The following is a 20,076-nucleotide window of genomic DNA, read 5'->3' on the forward strand; positions in this document are numbered from 1 at the left end:
TGCTGGAGGAGACTCTTGAGAGTCCCATGGCCTGCAAGAAGATCAAACCTCTCCATTCTTAGGGAAATCTGCTCTGAGTACCTGAGAAGACTCCCTGGAAAAGACCCTGATGCTGGGAAAGATGGAGGGCACAAGGAAAAGGGAACGACAGAGGACGAGATGGTGGGACAGTGTTCTCGAAGCTACCAGCATGAGTTTGACCCAACTGCGGGAGGCAGTGGAGGACAGGAGTGCCTGGCGTGCTCTGGTCCAGGGGGACACGACTAAACGACACTCTCTCTCTCTATATATATATTGTGTGTGTGTGTGTGTATAAATATATATATACACACACACACACATATATATATATATATATATACATACATACACACACAAACATATACTATATGTACTTATATATGCAGTAAAGCTCATGGAAGGTAGAAGGGAGAGGTCCTTGGAAGCGAGCCAGAGGCCTTGCGTGCAAAAAAACAGCAAGGGCGACCTCTTAGGCTACTGCAAGGCAGAGTGCCATCCCGACGTTGGCTCGCCGCGCAGCTCTTGCAATGGCCGCAGCCCAGCCTCGCCGAACCCTGGGACCCCTCCCCGAGCCGCGCGTTGCCTCCAGCGCGCCAAAGGCGCACACAAAAGAAAACACCGCGCGGCGGCATCAGCTGCAGGAGGAGGAATCGGGGGAAGGCGGGAGGCAAGGCTTCGATGGGCGCCTCGCCCAGCCACTGGCAGCCGCTTTCTCTCCGCTCGCGGCCAATCGGTTTTGGGGGGAGGAGAGCCCCGGCCTCTCCTCCCGCTGAGCTTGGAAAGAGCGCGCGCGCGCGCGCAAGGGCGACTGGCCGGGCGGAGGCGGGGCGTCTGCCAGGGGGCCCCATGCGCCGTGTCATGGAGGCTCAGTGTGCGAGCGGCCATTGAAGGGAAAGGAGCTGCGTGTTTCGCAGGAGGAGGAGGAGGAGGGATCGGGGGTGGGGGGGCTCTGGGCTGGGAGAGGAGCCGCGGCAGCAGCCTTAGCACCTGGGAGTTCCCAACTTTCATTTGCACCGGCTCCTTTGGGTTGATTTAGAGGAGGACGGGGCTCCTTCCTTTTTTATACATTTCCACCCCGTTTTGGGGGGTCCCTTCCTTTGGGGAATATTTTTTGTTTTGCGCTCCTCCCTCCACTTTTTTTGTGTTTTTTTTTTTTTGGAGAGGGGCTTTTCCAACGCAGGGCCGGCGCGCAAAGGCGGGAGGGCGATGGAGATGAAGAAGCGCATCAACCTGGAGATGAGGAACCGGGCGCCCGAGAAGGTGAGAACAAACTCCAAAATGAAAATTAAAAAAAAAAAAAAATCCCTTAACCCTCCCCCCGCGGAATATCCCAAACGGCTCTCCGCCTCCCCTTAATCCCTTTCTCTCTTTAAATGGTGGGTTTCCCTCCTCCACGCTGCGAAATCTCCATTGCGCTAAAAGTGCGCGATGCTGGGCGCATTTGGAGAGCTAGCGAGGGCGCGTTGGACTCGATCGCGCTTATTTTTTTCGCCATGCTGGACTTCCTCTCCCGTTCTGCAAAAGGACAACTTGGGCTAATTTATCTCCTTTTTTGGGGGGGGGGCCGCGCGTATCCGATCCAATGCAAAGTCTCCCCGAAGGCGAGGTTTTATTTTTCAAATGATGGCATCTGCTTGCTTTCGTGCTGGCGCCTGGTTCCTTTCCACCCTCCCGGCGCTGCGCCTGGAAACCAGACCCCCATCTCCGCCCGGTTTGTCTCTCTCTGCTCCTCTAAAACGGGGGTTTGCGTGGCGAGCTTAAGCAAATTTGCCAACCGTGATTGAAAGAGGACATGGGGGGGTTAACTCTTCCGCTCCTGGCGCCGCCTTCTCCCCATGATGGGCGCAAAAGGAAAAAGAAATAGAAATCTGGGTCATGCTTCGGTGCCATCTCTCCCCGCCCCAAAAGCGGTTAATTAAATATATATCTATGTACGTAACCGCCAAGCTCGGAGAGCGTGAATTCTCTCTCTCCCCCCCCTCGTGCAACGCGTAAGAAAAGAAAGTATTTCCGAATTAAAAGTTTTCCTCCCTCGCTTTCTTTGCATTAGTTAACTGCTCTTCCGTCAAATCTAGGTCACGCGTCCCCTTTCGCCGACGGTGGGGAAAAGGATCGGGCTTTGGCTGGGTTGTGGCTTTTTTTGCAAAACAAAACTAGGGAGGGCCCCTTTGTTCTGTAACGCCCCGAGGAAATATTCAGGAGAGCCCTTCTGGGAACCCCCCTTTAAACTTTTTTTTTTTTTTTTAATCTGTTGTTAGAAGGGGGCATTTATTTATGCGAGTTTAACTTGGCTGCGTAGATTGCTTGCTTGATAAACAAGTCGCTGGGCTTACGCCGAATCCATCTTAGTCCAACTACGCAGATGCTTTTGGGCTTTCCTGTAGCCTTGCACAAAAAAAGCGATGGGGAAGGATTTTAATTTTTTTTTTTTAATGCTACCCGCGCCCTTTTTAAACGAGGCATTTTTGACGCACTAAGAAACGAAGCCTCGGCTTTATTTTTAATTATTCGTGTCTTGCCCAACCCTTTCCTCGGGTGCCGTTCTGCCCTGCTCTCGGAGAGAGAGCACATGGCTGGCGTCATATGCCCCCCCCCCCCCACGCCCGGCTCGCTTCCCTGTGCAAGCTCGCTCCCCTAATGGTTCCAGAAGATAAGGCGATTGCGTTGTGGCTGAGTCCCTTTTGCTCCGCGCTGGGGGTGGGTGGGGATGAGACAAAAGCGCCCGCCTTCTTCCCTCCGCCCTCTCTAAAAGCTAAGGTTCATGGCAGGAGTTCGCAGAGAATCAGCCTTGCCAGAGAGGGAGGGAGAGAGAGAGAGAGAGAGAAGCTGGTAACTTCCTCCGCCCCATAATGTCTCTTCCGTGGAAGTGCTGGTGTCAAAAGAGTATTACAGGTAACGCTGCAAGGCCTGGTTTGCTCCAAGCTCACTCCCAGCCACAGAGAAAGCAGCAAAGAGAACGGGATGTGGTGGCTGCCTCAAGCCCATAAATGTACCCAAACTGGTTGCAAATATTTCCCCTTTTGTGCCGTCCGGTTCATAATGGATGGGGGCAGTCCTGGGTGTTATAGCCTCCCAAAAAGCTTGGCACAGAAGTCTCAGGTGTCTTCTTTGAACCCTGCCTTTGGATGGATATGGAGCTGGGGGAAACCTCCTGGGTATAGAGGCTGGGGCTAGGGGAACTTGTTTTTTAGATTTTCTCCCAGCTGCTTCCCACAAAATGTGTGCGGACTTTCTGAAGGGTTGCAGCGTTTGGGGCTTTTCAGTTTAGAGAAGAGGCAAGTAAGAGGCAACATGGTGGAATTGTATAGAATTATGCATGATGTTGAGGAAGTGGATAGGGAAATTTTTTTCTCCCTCTCTCAAGTGAATATCCTGTGAAGGTTCGGGACCGATAAGAGCAAGCACATTTTGTGAACTGCCCCGAGATCTTGCGATGAAGGGCTGTACATAAATCTAATAAATAATAAAGTAACAAGGACATAGTTAAACTGTGGAACTCACTCCCACAGGAGGCAGTAATGGGCACCAGCACGGATGGCTTCAAATGAGGATAGGCAAGTTTTTGGAGAAGGATCAGGCTACGGGTGGCTATTAGCCATGCACAATCGGGGGCCGGGATGCTTCTGGAAGCCGCTGGAGGGGAGGAAGAGTGTTGCTTTTGTGCTTGATTCCCGCTTGCGGGTTTCCCACAGGGATCCGGTTGGCCATTGTGAGAACAGACTAGGTGGGCCACTGGCCTGATCCAGCAGGCTCTTATGTTCTTATGAAATATGTCAAATTCAGTTGTTGTGAACAAAGATCACAATTTGCTTTCTGCTGGGGCTCGGGCAGCGGTGGCCTGGCTAAACTTCAGTTATAATTCCACTGCCATGTGTTGTTTCAAAGAGCAGAGTCAACCCCCTTGTGGCCTTTTCCAATTCCCTGCTGCTCAACTCACGACTCTCTGGCTCCAGCAGATGTTCCTGCATTTAGGTCAGGACAAACACTTGCTCTGTCTCGCCCCTTTTGAAGTTGATTGGCAGCAGGGAAAGTCTTCCTTACCTTCCGCCCTGCTCCTTGCAGGTTAAGCCTTGAAGAGCTAACAGCTCCCGTGGCATTTAGTAATGCAAAGCAACTCTGCACTGTTGAGAGTACGGTACTGTAAAGACAAAAAGTAACCCAGGTGTAGTTTTAAATTTGACTAAATTGTGCATTTCTGGTTTCTTGAAGAGGGGTGGGTGGGAATGAATCAAGCTTGTTCCAAAAATGTTGTTGCCTCTTTTCAGTACAGTGGAACCTCGGGTTGCGAACGTGATCCGTGCGGGAGGCACATTTGCAACTCACAGTGTTCGCAACCCGCAGCGCCAGATCTGCGCACGTGCGTGATGTGATTCGGCGCTTATGCGCAAGCGCCAAAACCCAGAAGTAACCCATTCCGGTACTTCCGGGTTTTGGCGTGTCCGTAACCCGAAAATACGCAACCTGATGTAGCACTCGTTGCATTTACTTTGGCTAAGTTTTATCCTTGAGTGGAGCCACTGAAATTAGTGAACTTGACTCTTCGTGGAGGAGAGGGTTGTCAGTGGCTGCTAGTCATGATGGCTATGCTTTGCCTCCACAGTCAGGCAGAAATGTTTCTGATTACCAGGAGGAGAGAGCACTCTGGTGCTCAGGTCCTGTTCGTGGGTTTGCCTTTGGGGTATCTGGCTGAGTGGGATGCTGGACTAGGATGTGCCATAGGCCTGATCCAGAAGGCTCTTCTTATGTTCTTAAGTTAAAGGTAAAGGTAAAGGTACCCCTGCCCGTACGGGCCAGTCTTGACAGACTCTGGGGTTGTGCGCCCATCTCACTCAAGAGGCCAGGGGCCAGCGCTGTCCGGAGACACTTCCGGGTCACGTGGCCAGCATGACATCACTGCTCTGGCGAGCCAGAGCCGCACACGGAAACGCCGTTTACCTTCCCGCTGGTAAGCGGTCCCTATTTATCTACTTGCACCCGGAGGTGCTTTCGAACTGCTAGGTTGGCAGGCGCTGGGACCGAGCAGCGGGAGCGCACCCCGCCGCAGGGATTCGAACCGCCGACCTTTCGATCGGCAAGCCCTAGGCGCTGAGGCTTTAACCCACAGCGCCACCTGCGTCCCTCTTAAGTTAGGTCCATTAATTTCAACAGGTCTGTGAGTAAAAGTTAGTTGAGCAACACCCATAATATCTGTTTGAATGTGACAGGGAGCATAGTTCTTTCTTCAGCTTGACGTTGACTTGTGTCCTGTTTTTGTAGGTGGCTGAGCTGGTCCTGGACAATTGCCGGTCTAGCAATGGCGAAATCGAAGGTCTGAATGACACATTTAAAGAGCTAGAGTTTCTCAGCATGGCCAACGTGGAGCTGTCATCACTCGCCAAGCTCCCCACTTTGACTAAGCTTCGAAAGGTGAGTATTGACCAGAAAGCAACGATGAGTTAGTTCTGTTTGGCCAGTGGGTTGCAAGCGCATAGGATTAGCTCCCTAAATCCTTGGGTATATTTAGCCCATTCCTGTTGAGCTCAGTTAGCGACACTGCTTGCATAGCAGGAGTGCAGGTCCTGTCGGCTCGTCTATGAATTTAGGTCTCTCCAGGCCTGCTCTTGATGCTATCCTAGCCTCCTTCAGCATAGTCCTACTGGCTGCGGCTGGTGGGAGTTGTGGTCCAGGACATTTTGAGGACACTGTGTTGCTCTCAATTGCATGTCTGTATTTTTGGGTGTTTTTCCTGGCAATATCATTTTAAACATGTTTGCGCATGACTTTTTATTTTTCATTTATTTCATGAAAATTGTGTACCACTTGATCGTGGAAAAAATATTGCAGCGGTTTACAGAAATTATCAATAGAAAAAAAATAACAATAATTTAATACTTTTGAAAAGTTAAAAACAATAGACTAAGAACAGATTGAAAATCACAGCAAAGGCAACTGCCTGATAGCAATGGGCAGAGAGTTCCAAGGTTTAAAGGGATTAAATTTACCTTCACTGTTTCTTATATTCGTGTCCATTCAAAAACAGCCCTGTGGAGCGGGGTTAAGCGGAAGAGGAACAACCTGCCCACTCCAGCAAGCTTCATGGCTGAGCAGAGATTGTTACAGTTAAGCTTGCAGGGAAGTGACTGTATACTTGTAGGTTAGGTGCAAACTTGGATAATGATGCTATTATTGTCTGGCTCTGAAGAAGTCAAAATGCAATCAACTATCCTTAGATAGCATCTAAAAAAAGGTTTGTTTAGATTCCTAGAGCTGCATGGTTTTACTAAAATACAGACATGGGAAAAGTTGGAAAACATCTGCCTAATCATATGATACTTTTCTGCACTGTAGCTGGAACTGAGCGATAATCTAATTTCCGGAGGCCTGGAAGTCCTGGCAGAGAGATGTCCGAATCTCACATACCTAAATCTGAGTGGTAATAAAATCAAAGATCTCAGCACCGTGGAAGCCCTTGTAAGTATAAAGCAGTATTTATACAAAGTAGTCCGATTTCATATTTACTTAGAAATCAGTGTTGCTGTGTCCACTGGAGCACACTCAAAACTGGCAGCTTTACGTAGGATCGCAGTGTTTAGAAGCCTGGAATAATTTCAGCCCAGCATCGCTAGACAGGGTAACTAGATGGCATGACTGCATAATTGTTGTTGTTGTTTAGTCGTTTAGTCGTGTCCGACTCTTCGTGACCCCATGGACCAGAGCACACCAGGCACTCCTGTCTTCCACTGCCTCCCGCAGTTTGGTCAAACTCATGCTGGTAGCTTCGACAACACTGTCCCACCATCTCGTCCTCTGTCGTCCCCTTCTCCTTGTGCCTTCCATCTTTCCCAACATCAGGGTCTTTTTCAGGGAGTCTTCTCTTCTCATGAGGTGGCCAAAGTATTGGAGCCTCAGCTTCAGGATCTGTCCTTCCAGTGAGCACTCAGGGCTGATTTCCTTCAGGATGGAGAGGTTTGATCTTCTTGGAGTCCATGGGACTCTCAAGAGTCTCCTCCAGCACCAGAATTCAAAAGCATCAATTCTTCGGCGATCAGCCTTCCTTATGGTTGACTGCATAATAGGTGTTGGTAAATGTTTCTCTGCTTGTAACCAGGTATATAAAGGCACAAATCTCATAAGCTGAGTTTAAAGTACAATGCTAAAGGAAGTTGGCATAATTTATAAAGGACAGTCCAGATCTCTTTAGTGGTTCATATTCTGGACAGGAGATGGACAGATCAGCTTTAAGAAGGGTAGCTGCTACTATTTTGCATGTTGTTGCACAGTTTGCATGCATGGAGTGGTTAAATCAGTTTTGCCTCCATCAGACTGGAGCCTGGAACCTGGAACTCCACCTTCGTAGTAGAGCTCTTTTGCCAACAACTGTCTCCCTACATGACTAAATTATTAAGAGCACTGAAGGAATGTATTGGCTGCCTCTCCCTATGTAAACCCACCAGCACCCTGCAATCATCACCTGAGGTCCTTCTTCATGTGCCCCCTCCGCGGTGGGTCCGGAGGGTGGCTCCCTATTTGTGGAATGCTCTCCCTAGGAAGGCTCTCCTGGCACCTTTGTTACATACCTTTAGACGCCAGGCAAAAACATTCCGCTTCTCCCAGACCTTTAGCTAATTAATCAGTCTATGGCCTTTAAAGCTGCGTAGAGGGTTTAATTGTTTTGTTTGTTACTATGGTATGTATTTTTGTGTTTTCATATTGCAAACTGCCCTGTGATCCTCTTACGAAGGGCAGGGCAGAAATTTAATAAATAATGATGGTAAATGTTATAGAAGTGTTCAAAACAGAGTCATCTACCCAAAATCAGTCAGGACTTAAATATATAAGGAAGTCTCTATATCTCTATTATTATTATCTTCCTTACTGGGTTGTGGAAACCACTATTCTGATAAATGCTTTTTATAGAGTAGAGGGCACTGGGGATGAGTTTATAGGTGCAAGGGGGCAGTGGCCAATTTTTTTTGGGGGGGAACCACTGTTCTAGCTCAGTGGTAGGGTTAGTTAGAAAATTCACTGATGTTTGTCTGCTTATGTTTGTAAGTCATGTCAGTTTGTGGAGTTGTGGGGTGTGTGTGTATATTAAAATAAAGCACAATCCAACCCACGCTTGCTTGGAAATAAGTTAAAGGTAAAGGTAAAGGTACCCCTGCCCGTACGGGCCAGTCTTGACAGACTCTGGGGTTGTGCGCCCATCTCACTTAAGAGGCCAGGGGCCAGCGCTGTCCGGAGACACTTCCGGGTCACGTGGCCAGCGTGACATCGCTGCTCTGGCGAGCCAGAGCCGCACACGGAAACGCCGTTTACCTTCCCGCTGGTAAGCGGTCCCTATTTATCTACTTGCACCCGGAGGTGCTTTCGAACTGCTAGGTTGGCAGGCGCTGGGACCGAGCAGCGGGAGCGCACCCCGCCGCAGGGATTCGAACCGCCGACCTTTCGATCGGCAAGCCCTAGGCGTTGAGGCTTTAACCCACAGCGCCACCTGCATCCCTATTGGAAATAAGTTAATTAGGGCTAATTCCTAGATTGCAACCGTAATGTTACAGACAGGGCTACCAACATTTGTGCAGAGTTGGCAGGCCTAATAAGCATCTATAAAAGGTAAAGGTACCCCTGCCCGTTCGGGCCAGTCTTGCCAGACTCTAGGGTTGTGCGCTCATCTCTCTCTATAGGCCGGGAGCCAGTGCTGTCCGGAGACACTTCCGGGTCACGTGGCCAGCGTGACAAGCTGCATCTGGCGAGCCAGCGCAGCACACGGAACTCCGTTTACCTTCCCGCTAGTAAGCGGTCCCTATTTATCTACTTGCACCCGAGGGTGCTTTCGAACTGCTAGGTTGGCAGGTGCTGGGACCGAGCAACGGGAGCGCACCCCGCTGCGGGGATTCGAATAAGCATCTAAAGGAGTCCTTAAAAGGTGTTTTCTGTTGATGTAGAAATCTAATGTGTCGTTCTGTTCTTTTCAGCAAAATCTTAAGAATTTGAAGAGTCTTGATTTGTTTAACTGTGAGATCACAAACCTGGAGGATTACAGAGAAAGCGTGTTTGACTTGCTCCAGCAAATTACGTATCTAGATGGGTTTGATCAGGAGGATAACGAGGCCCCCGACTCAGAAGATGAAGAGGATGAAGGTAACTCTTTGTAAACATGTCTGGTGATTAGTTATTATACCCTTTCTAGGTTGGATATCAAGTCACAGGCTTGGAGCAAATGGCATGTCAATTGTGTGGTTTAACATTCACTGTTCACACTATACTTTTTATATATGTGCCAAAAGGACTTACAGTGCACAGCAAAACGTAAATGTCATGTAAAGAATACATTTTGTTGTTTTTTTTAAAAAATGTTTGCTATGTATAACATTGTATGAGCCACTCGTATATTCGGTTTTGTTTCTAGAATCGCTGTTCTAACGTCTGGAAAAGAGCTAACATTTGATTGGATGTTGAACTGATCTATACAATCCAAAAGAATTGTACGTGTTATAGTCCTCATGGGAATGCAGGTGGAGAATCACGTTTTGAAATGTTGCCCCCCCCCCAAAAAAAAAACAACCAAAACACCACACACACATAGGGATGAAGGCTAAACGAAAATCCTCCTTGACACGATAGCACAGGTGGGGACGTTCTTGAGCATCCAAGCCTGCAAACTATTGCAATGCATTCAGAAGTAGTCATGTCCCAGGAGGACTGTACCATGTGCTTGTTTTTTGAGTCTGTGGGTTTGAACCTGTAAATTCTGCGTCAGAAGTTGGAAGCACGTGCCGTGTGCATCTCATTAGCGTTAGCTTTCCTTCAGATGGGGATGAAGATGAGGATGAAGAAGATGAGGACAAAGCTGGTCCCCCAGGAGAATATGAAGAGAATGATGAGGAAGACGACGATGGCTCAGACTTAGGGGAGGGTGAAGGTGAAGACGAGGAAGATGAGGAAGAAGTGGGCCTCTCGTACTTAATGAAAGAAGAGATTCAGGTAAGTTTTATGCTCTTCCTCCCTCCCCTCTCAAGTTCCAAACATTCAACCTAGATATTGGTGCATGCTGTGCAAAAAAGAGTATATTTTGTCCACGCCATGCTCCCATAGACAGCACAGAAATCATGGAAATTGTATAAATGTGCCGGCATATATATTCTTGAAGCAAAAGCTGTGGTTTGAGATCTTGGACTCTAGCCTATTTTGCAAGAGAATGCTGCTGATGGGACTGTTCAAAATAAATCAACCAAGCTGCGAATGACAGAAGACTAAAAGTAATGTTGCTAGGATTAGACCAAGGAACCTTAGGAAACAGGTAAAGATTCATCAGAGGAAGATGGGAATAAGTGCATAATCCCATGGCTGAGAAATTATCGTTATAGAACTCAGGGACTGTTGTTTTGCATCTTAAAATGTACTTTATAGATCCCGACAGAACCAGAGTTTTCTTTGTTGGGGGCTCAGCACCACAAATGGTGCAGACGTGTGAAGGGTATATGAATCCTAGTGGGAAATGAAATGGCTGAGGACAAGTTAGTAAGAAGTCCCAAGAGTACAAATTGAGAACAAGATAAGCAAATGAGCAGTGAAACACGAAGGCAAGATACTTGACTTGGTTCTGGCTATATGTTGCTGAGGTGCATGTCAAGGCAGGTCGAAGACACGGGCTATATTCTCCCTGCACACCAGAGAAATCCTGCAATTCAGTAGCAAACAGTTTGGCCATTGCATATTATTTTTGTAATCGGCTTCTCCAAATTGTAAAAATTTAAGAACATAAGATGAGCTGGCTGGATCAGGCCAATGGCCTATCTAGTCTCTTCTCTTGTGAAGACAGATGCAGAGAATTCATTCAGCTTCTACACAGATTCCTTGTCCTCCTTTCACTCCCTTGTCAGCCAAGGGTCCAACCACCTCCCTAGAGGGTTTCCTGCTACTAATATATTTAAAAAACTTATTATTGGTAGTTTTAATGTTTTTAGCAATGTTTTCCTTTTTTTATCATCCCTTACTGTCTGCTAGCACTTTTTTTTTTTTTGCCAAAGTTTGTGTTCCTTTTTATTCTCTACATTTGGACAAGACTTTGGTTTTTTTGAAGGACACCTTCTTCTTTTTTTATAAAATATTTATAAGTTTTACAAAAAAGCATATAAATACATACAACATAAAAAGAAAAGACAGACAAAGCAAAAATACACAGAAAATAAACAAAAAATACACAATAAAACAGCAAAAAAGATAATAGAAAAACATGAAAAAGAAAAAATCCAATTTTTAGCTTTATACTTGTTTAACCCTGGTTCTTGACTTCCTCACACCTCCCTTTTTTGTGTTCCCATTTACCCAATCAAATTCAGCAAATCCTTACCCTCTTTCAATTCTCATTGTTAATTATATAGCTTAGCATATTATGTCTCCAATCTTTCTTCCCTTTTTAATTCATTTTAATTCATTTTAACATATTCCTTATAACTTTATCACTAATGCCATATTATTTTTAAGTCTGACATCATCTTAGCATTCATAAATTTTGCAATATTTTTGTAGATAATCTTTAAATCTTCTTGCCTCTAAAAGCTTCTTTGACTGCTTGATGCCAGCATCTTGGCCCTTGTGGTACCTTTCCTGACCTGTGATATACACCTCAACTGAGTTTCTAATAGTGTGTTCTTAAACAACTCCCAAGCATTTTGGAATGAGTTGACCCTCTTGACTTAGCGGTTTTTGACTTTTGCCTTAGTTCAGCACAGAGAAATTTGGCTTTGCTTTTTATAGAATGCAACAGTCTGGGAATGCCATGTCTTGCAGCCTTATTAGAGTACGATTAGGAGTATTGGTTTCACTTTGTAAATCATACTGAACTTCTGAGACCATCAACTTCTTTCCCTCTTAAGGATGAAGAAGATGATGATGATTACGTAGAGGAGAAGGAGAATGAAGAAGAAGAAGGTAAGTTTCATATTCAACTGAATGTGAATAAAGTTGCATTTGAATTCTTAAAACTTCTGAAACTTCCTAATTTGGATCCAAAAGGTTCCTTTCCTCAGCCTTGAAAGAGCTACATTCCATTAGAGGAAGGGGGCATCTGAACCCAACATAAGTTGAATTTATACTTGGTTGATGTAAATCAGAGGAGGGAAGCCTTTGGCCCTTCAGAAGTTGTGAGGTTGCAACTCCCATCATCATCATCCCAAGCCATTGGCTATGCTAGCTGATGGGAGCTGAGAACATCTGAAGGACCATAGGTTTGCCAACTCTGCCTTAAATAGCTGATAATTTTTTTTGCAACCTATATTTAGGTTTTATAAAGTTGCTACAGCTGGACTATATTTTTCTAAGAGGTGGTAAGTTGGTGCAATCAAATGGAAGTGTTAAATTAGTGTTTTCCTTTCTGTAACATCCAGCTTTCATTCCATAATTTTTCCACAACAGAAGGGGATTTCTGGGAGAGATTTTTCTGTGGTCCACTAGAAATAGCCTCCTTTTATTACTGAAGTGCTTATCTTCCCGTACAGCAAAAGACAAGAGCTGAAATAGACTTCAATACATGACTCATTAGCCACATAAGACGTTGCCCTGAAGACTTCATAGATTCTCCCATTGTCTGTCCAGATGATGCTGGAAAAACAGGGGTTGTGGGGTTGTTGGGTACCTGACAGGTCACCATATAGCCAATGTCCCGCTTTTGAGGTTGTTTAGTTTTGTCTTGGGGTGTATCTACACTATAAACCAAGGCACCCAGGTTATCAGCTCACAAAATTTGGGGAATTGATTTGGGTGAAGGTTTCTAGTGAAGACTTCTCAGCAGCCCTTAACCTCTGTTTCATGGACTGTTTGGGGGGGGGGAGAGACTAACAATACTGTAATTGATTCATTGCCTTTAGGAAAACATCTGATCTGTATTTTTTTATATACTTAAAATAGAAGGAGGTAATATGCCAGTTGCTCTGATACATTGAACAGTTGATGGCTCAGGCTACGCATAATTTCTTCTTTCTGTTCAGCCAATTTCATGTCGAGGTATTTGTTTTGTGTTTGATAAACTAGGTGTAAGTGTCCAGAACAGGTAGAAATAAGGCAGTGTGTGTGTGACATGCTGTAGTATGCTTAAAGGTAAAGGGACCCCTGACCGTTAGGTCCAGTCGTGAAAGACTCTGGGGTTGCGGTGCTCATCTCGCTTTACTGGCCGAGGGAGTCGGCGTTTGTCCGCAGACAGTTTTTCTGGGTTATGTGGCCAGCATCACTAAGTCGCTTCTGGCGAACCAGAGCAGCACATGGAAACACATTTACCTGCCCGTTGGAGCTTTACCTATTTATCTACTTGCACTTGCACTCTGACGTGCTTTCAAACTGCTAGGTTGGCAGGAGCTGGGACCGAGCAACAGGAGCTCACCCCGTCGCGGGGATCAGCAAGCCCTAGGCTCTTTGGTTTAGACCACAGCACCACCTGCGTCCCTGTAGTGTGCTTAGCCTTAGCTTTTAACATCAGTGAACATTCTCCTTTCCTTTTTGCAGCGGAAGGCGTCAGAGGGGAGAAGAGAAAACGTGCAGCAGAAGATGAGGGAGACGATGACGACAATTAAGTTGTAGGGAAAAAAATAGGACCAGATGCATTTTTTGTTGCAGGATACGCAATAGCGATATGCAGACTTGTATGTCTCCATGTATCCTAGGTATCCCTACAGAAGATATTAATGTGTTAACTTTTTATAGGAAGTGTGTTTTTACTATTTTTGCCCTTTTTATCATTCCAACTAAGACATAATAGCCCACTCTGGATCATGTGCAGAGAGAACACTGTTTCATCCCTTTTTAATCACTGAACCAGTTGTCTCCTCCCCTCCACCTCCCCTAGAAACATTTTTCTCCAGATTCCCCCCCTATTTTTATGTGAGCATGCTGTTAGTTCTAGTAACAGTTAAAGCAAAACATTTAACTAATTTAATCCAGACTTTTAAAGATTGTACACTGAATTAAGATCCACTGCAGTGCGATAATCCAGATTTTCCTTAGAGAGGCTTATATATGAGGTGAACCAAAGGCTGCATGAAGTCAAGAATTTGGATAATAGCAATTGGCTTATTTTAAAAGGGCATCTGAAGAATGCACAAACAGGTGAAGTCTTTGCTCTTCTGCTTTCTCATACACTTTATATATACACACACACACCCCTTTCCATTTTTTTTAAAAAAAAATCTATGTAACTATGGAAAGCATGGGATCAGCTCTCTTGAGTCAAACCTTTTCCATAAGAATGTAAGAAGAGACCTACAGAATCAGGCCCTAGGCCCATCCTTTACTCGCTGTTGAGAAAAGACTCCCACAGGAGGGCAGTGATGGCCACCAACTTGGATGGCTTTCAAAGAGCGTTAGACAAATTCACAGAAGATATAAAGCTCTGTCCTACCTCCACTGTTGGAGACAGAATGCCTCTGTATGCCAGCTGTTGGGAATCACAAATGGGGAGAATGCTGTTCTGCTTGTGGGCTTCCCGTAGGCATTTGGTTCTCCACTGAACTGGACTTGGCTTTGGCCCGATTGACCAGAGCTCTTTGGAAAAGGCGAGACCCAAAACGCTTAAGAGAGAAAACAAAACCAACATTTCATTCACACCCACACCAGTAACCTGGAAATGCTTACTTAAAAGTTCTTTCAAGTTTGCTGTTTCCTTTGTGTTATCTTTCTGATCATTATAAGATGGAAACAGGATTCATATTTCTGATGCAAATTCTAGACGCCTCCCCCCTCCCTTCATTTTTATTTTTAAACCCTGAAGCTTTTCAGGCTTTCATTAAAATATATACATAGGAGAGGCACATTTCTTTATATGTCACCTTTCAAGGGAACAGTTGGCAGGTAGACTAAGCCATGTGGCGAGGCCTAGAGCACAACATTTGAGGTGGGGAGGGTGGGCAAGCAGCTTACTTCTGGGAAAGGGTCACTGAAATGCCTTGCTGTTTCCCTGCCCTCAGTGAAGCTTGCAGTGAGGTTGGCTGTTGTCAAAAGGTGTCCTGAAAAGGGCTGTGGTGGATCAACCTTGCAATTGTCTGCATGCTAACCTTAAGTTGATGACAGGCCTGCAGTTGCTTCCCTTAGGTGCAGGTCATGCTGTGGGAAAACATTTGGGCAAGAATCCTTCAGAAATTTGTTCAGCAAAGCAAAGACAATGAGCCTTGGGCTGGCAACAAAACTGGTTTTTATGGATCTTCTTTGCAGACTGCTTTTTAACAACAAAAAACAGCAAAACGGCATACTGGGCTCTTGAGAACTCCTGCAGTTCTTACTTAAACGATAGACTAACTTGGATTGTTAAATATTTTACCCAAATAGTAACACACAGCTGTATTCCAGAGATACTATTTTTTTATTATCTGTCCTGCTTAGGAGAAGCTGTCGCTAATGTGGTTTTAGATAAAAAGGGGTATTTTTACATAGATGGATGGGAGTTGCCCCTCCCCTTACTACAGTTGCCTGTGAATATAAATAACACATTAGACACACGTTCTGACATGTTTAGTATGTGACATTGGACTCTTAAGTTTTGATGACACTGCATTTGAGAAGCTCTGCGAAACAGCATTTCTCTCCCCCGCCCCCCAGAAATATTCACAGCTAACTCTAAAGAGGCATTTGAACAGAAGGAAATGCAAAAGGGCATTTTAATAGGAAGACTTGGATTTTTACAAAATGACTTAGCTGAATGGACTTGGTAAAGCTTTATTCCAATCCTGTTACATTTGTGTATGAATGAATCTTAGAAACTTTTAAAAAGCGTATACTGTTGTCCTGCTGGTTCTGTGTTTAAAAACAGTTACTTTGTATTCATTCAGATTCCCCCTCACCTTTCCATATACCCTTTTGTTTTTAATTTAGTTAGGCTCGGCAAATAATAAAACCCTTCCATTACAAAGAGAGTATTTAAATGTTGGGTCTGGCTTGTACTAATCCATTGCACATGTAAGGTTTTCTGGCAATAGTACTATCTGAGCTGTGATTGACACCACAGAACAACTGAGCAGCCATCTTAATCCAATTCATCTCAATGGGAGTAGATTTCCTTATGCAGGAAATCTGCCTTCTGCTCCAGTTTCATATTTTAAAATTAGTGGTTGAGGGATCTCTCAAGTGTGCATCAAACTCCTGCACTGGTTCAAAAACATGAATGGCCGAATCAGTGATTTTTAGAAGATTCCCCCCCCCCCCGCAAAGTTACCTTCAATGAATGACTACTACTAGTCTGTATTTGACCATTTAAAAGGCTGAAAGGTGGTTTTGTGTGTTATTTTTTTTACAGAGGAGTAAAATGAAACCAAGCGCACCAGCATGGTTATACATAGTATGTATTTCAATAGTTTTACATCTTCTCTAAGGATCTTTTATGTAGTAAACGTAACAACCAGCTAACTACATTGCCACAGTTTTGAGTTGTCAGCTTTAGTGTGTGAGCAAAATAGAACTTTTTCTTCTTTTTAAAACGGGTGGGGGGTGAGTATTACAGAGTCTCTGGATAACTTTTTTTTTTTGGCTTGGTGGGTTCTTTAATGAAAATACGTAAGGGTGGGTTTTATATTTTGTAGCAATTTTGTCCTATTTGGATGCTCTTTCTATGGCAGTATGTATATAGTGTGTTCGATTCCTTTTCAAATTCTAAAGAGAGAGAAAAAAAGACACAAACTTGGAGGTAATTGGTTTTTGTGCAACTGTGTTTTGGGAGGGGGAGAAAAAGCCATGACAGTGTTAAATAAATACCTACAGCACACTTCTGATGGATTTTAGTTGTAACAGAATGTGAGTGTTCCTCCTGCCCTCCCCCCCCCCTGTGTGATGTAAATTTTAAATTAAAGATTTTCAATCTGAAAATGTGAGGATTTGTTATTGGGGGGGGGTAGTCTGAACTTCTTGGAAGTAAAATTACTGTTTTGAAAACTTGGAAGGGAGGTGTGTATCAATCCTTATTTGAGAACTTTCCTATACACCCCAGAGGGCCTAGATCCGTTGGGGTTTACCATAGTTACTTAGCCTGCAAACCCCTATAAAAGTATTGTGATGCTGTCTAGTCCAATCCCTGGTATCTCCAGGTAATAATAATAATATTTTTTATTTATACCCTGCCCTCCCCAGCCAAGGCCGGGCTCAGGGCGGCTAACAAGCAATAATAAAAATAAGTTGAATGAATACAACTTAAAAACGAAATTAAAATACAACATTGAAACATTAAAATATTAAAATGTAGGAGGAGAAAGGAAAATAATAATAATAATAATAATAATAATAATAATAATAATAATAATAATAATTTATTATTTATACCCCTCCCGTCTGCCTGAGTTTCCCCAGAATCAAACTGGCCCCAAGCCAAAGGCCAGGCGGAACAACTCTGTCTTACAGGCCCTGCGGAAAGAAATCAGATCCTGGTCTCATGAGGCAGAGCGTTCCACCAGGCCGGAGCCAGTGTTGAAAAGGCCCTGGCTCTGGTTGAAGCTAATCTAACTTCCTTAGGGCCCAGGACCTCTAGGGTGTTGCTATTTATGGACCTTGAGGCTCTCCGTGGGGCATACCAGGAGAGGCAGTCCCGTAGGTACGAGGGTCCTAGTCCGTGAAGGTAGGGCTAGGGAAAAGATTGGTTGTCCGAGAACATGGAATATGCTGCCAGTTAGTGCAGGCCAGTGGCGTAGCGTGGGCGGTGCAGGGGGGGCCAGCCGCACCGGTCACAACATTTGGGGGGGTGCGCTCACACTCGCAGCTCTCTGCCCCTACCTGGCTCACTCACTCTCACTGCAGTGCTGGCTGTGCGAATCCGATCCGAGCTGCCAGGTCGCCGCCCACTGTGGAGGGGGAGGGTGCCAGGTGTGCGTTGCGGTGCGGAGCGGAGAGAGAGCGAGGGAGGGACTATCTGGGGGAGGGACAGTGCAGCGGCCGCCCAGCGCAGCGCTGAGCGCGGGAGAGAACCACACTCGACCAGCCCAGGCAACAGCATGAAGAAGCTGGCAGCGGCGGCAGGTTAGGGGTTAGGGGCGCAAATTACTTGCCTTGCCCTGGGTTAGGGCGCGCAAATTACTTGCCTTGCCCCGGGTGCTGACAACCCACGCTACGCCACTGGTGCAGGCAATACTAGATGGACTCAGTGCAAGGCAGCTTCCTATAAATTTGGAGAGCTGGAGTGCAAGAGATCCCACCACTGCTTTGACTAGTTTGCCCTATTGCCAACCTGCTATTGCAGTAGTCAAGATTCCTTATATTTAGCCCAAATCAACCTTTGCATATACTAAGCCTACTTGATTTTGCCCTCTTCTGAATCTGGTGAGCACCGTTCCGGTCTTTGAAGAGCCCAATCCTACTTACCTTCAGTTTTAATACAGGGGTCAGCAAACTTTTCCAGCAGGGGGGCACACTACTGTCCCTCAGACCTTGTGGGGGGCCAGACTATATTTTGGAAAAAATAATGAATGAATTCCTATGCCCCACAAATAACCCAGAGATGCATTTTAAATAAAAACACACATTCTACTCATGTAAAAACACTAGGCAGGCCCCAGAAATAACCCAGAGATGCATTTAAATAAAAGGACACATTCTACTCATGTAAAAACACGCTGATACCCGGACCATCCGCGGGCCAGATTTAGAAGGCGATTGGGCCGGATCCAGCCCCCAGGCCTTAGTTTGCCTACCCATGGTCTAATACATAGCCCGGTTCCTTCACGTTTTCCTCACAGGGCTGGCTTTCCAAACCTCTGAACCAGTTGCCCTAATTTGTCTATATACCTCCTCAGAAATGGCCACTGGGAATCAAAGAAATATAAAGGGTGTGGTGATCTACTGAGAAGACTATAGAAAAGACCACATGCAAGGATCACAGAAAAAGGCAGTCTACCAGAAAAAAATTGACCATGTGGCTTGTCTCCTGTCAAGATATCTAAAAAGGTTTGCAGATCACCTTGGCCAGTGCAGGTCATTATTTTGCAATGGCAAATACCCTAGTTTCTGGAATCATTGTCAACTCCCCTAATCATACACAACGTGTGCTTATTTTGCCTGGAGTGAAAAGAACTACTGGGAGAGATTTCCCCCTGTAGCCTTATGAGGCTTTGCCCTCGGGTGGGAAAAATATTGCGTCTGGGAAAGGGAAGTGGGAGTCAACAGACACTCAAGGAATAGTTTCGGAGAAAAGGCTTTTATTTCTACCATCCATGAACTGGTAGAAGGAGCAAGTGTGATAGCATGCACGAAATTCACAGTCATGTGCACAAGCATATATAGCCCTTTCCTGTTCCCTCCTCCTTTCTCCTCCCTCAGGAGTCCTCTGAGCATGAACAGAAAGCTGTCTTGGGACTATTGGGGACTCTTGGCACCCTTCCCAGGAAAGGGGTTTCAGAGTGTTCAGATATGTTTCCATCTCTTGTTCTGGCATGGTTCCTGGACAGAAAGCAAGTTGCAATGTGGTTCTTTAGCAAGGCCAGAAGGCATCAGAAAGGCCTGAGAAACAATGGACTGTGTTCCCTACCCTTGTTGCAATCTTTTTAGTTACAGCAAGCGGAATGTTTCTGATGCTTAAAGTAAAGGTAAAGGTACCCCTGCCCGTACGGGCCAGTCTTGACAGACTCTGGGGTTGTGCGCCCATCTCACTTAAGAGGCCAGGGGCCAGCGCTGTCCGGAGACACTTCCGGGTCACGTGGCCAGCGTGACATCGCTGCTCTGGCCAGAGCCAGAGCCAGAGCCGCACACGGAAACGCCGTTTACCTTCCCGCTGGTAAGCGGTTCCTATTTATCTACTTGCACCCGGAGGTGCTTTCGAACTGCTAGGTTGGCAGGCGCTGGGACCGAGCAGCGGGAGCGCAACCCGCCGCAGGGATTCGAACCGCCGACCTTTCGATCGGCAAGCCCTAGGCGCTGAGGCTTTAACCCACAGCGCCACCCGCGTCCCTTTTCTGATGCTTAGCTAATGTCTTTTAGCTGTTGAGAAAAATGATTTTGAAAAGCTCTGAGAAGCTTTGAGCCTGCTTTGGTGGGGGGGGGGGTGACTTCGGGCCTAGGTGAGGTCACCTGTCCTCACCTTCTGTCCTTTTTTTTAAAATTAATTTTATTGGTTTTTCA

General features: G+C 45.8%; 1 protein-coding gene across 2 annotated transcripts; it reads left to right on the forward strand.

Annotated features, from left to right (window-relative positions):
• The first annotated feature begins 947 nt into the window (after nt 1–947).
• On the forward strand, nt 948–16,842 carry ANP32E (acidic nuclear phosphoprotein 32 family member E). 2 transcript variants are annotated; one of them, XM_079958442.1, is made up of 7 exons: nt 948–1,281; nt 5,278–5,427; nt 6,349–6,471; nt 8,973–9,138; nt 9,809–9,981; nt 11,877–11,931; nt 13,498–16,842. In XM_079958442.1, the coding sequence occupies exons 1-7, from the start codon at nt 1,228–1,230 to the stop codon at nt 13,563–13,565; spliced, it is 789 nt and encodes a 262-aa protein (XP_079814568.1). In that variant the 5' UTR covers nt 948–1,227; the 3' UTR covers nt 13,566–16,842. The 2 variants fall into 2 exon arrangements, with proteins under 2 accessions (XP_079814568.1, XP_079814569.1); XM_079958443.1 differs by lacking the exon at nt 948–1,281 and adding an exon at nt 2,893–2,913.
• Nucleotides 16,843–20,076: the final 3,234 nt, after the last annotated feature.

This window comes from Podarcis cretensis (assembly GCF_951804945.1).
Source record: "Podarcis cretensis genome assembly, chromosome: 16".
NCBI lineage: Eukaryota > Metazoa > Chordata > Lepidosauria > Squamata > Lacertidae > Podarcis > Podarcis cretensis.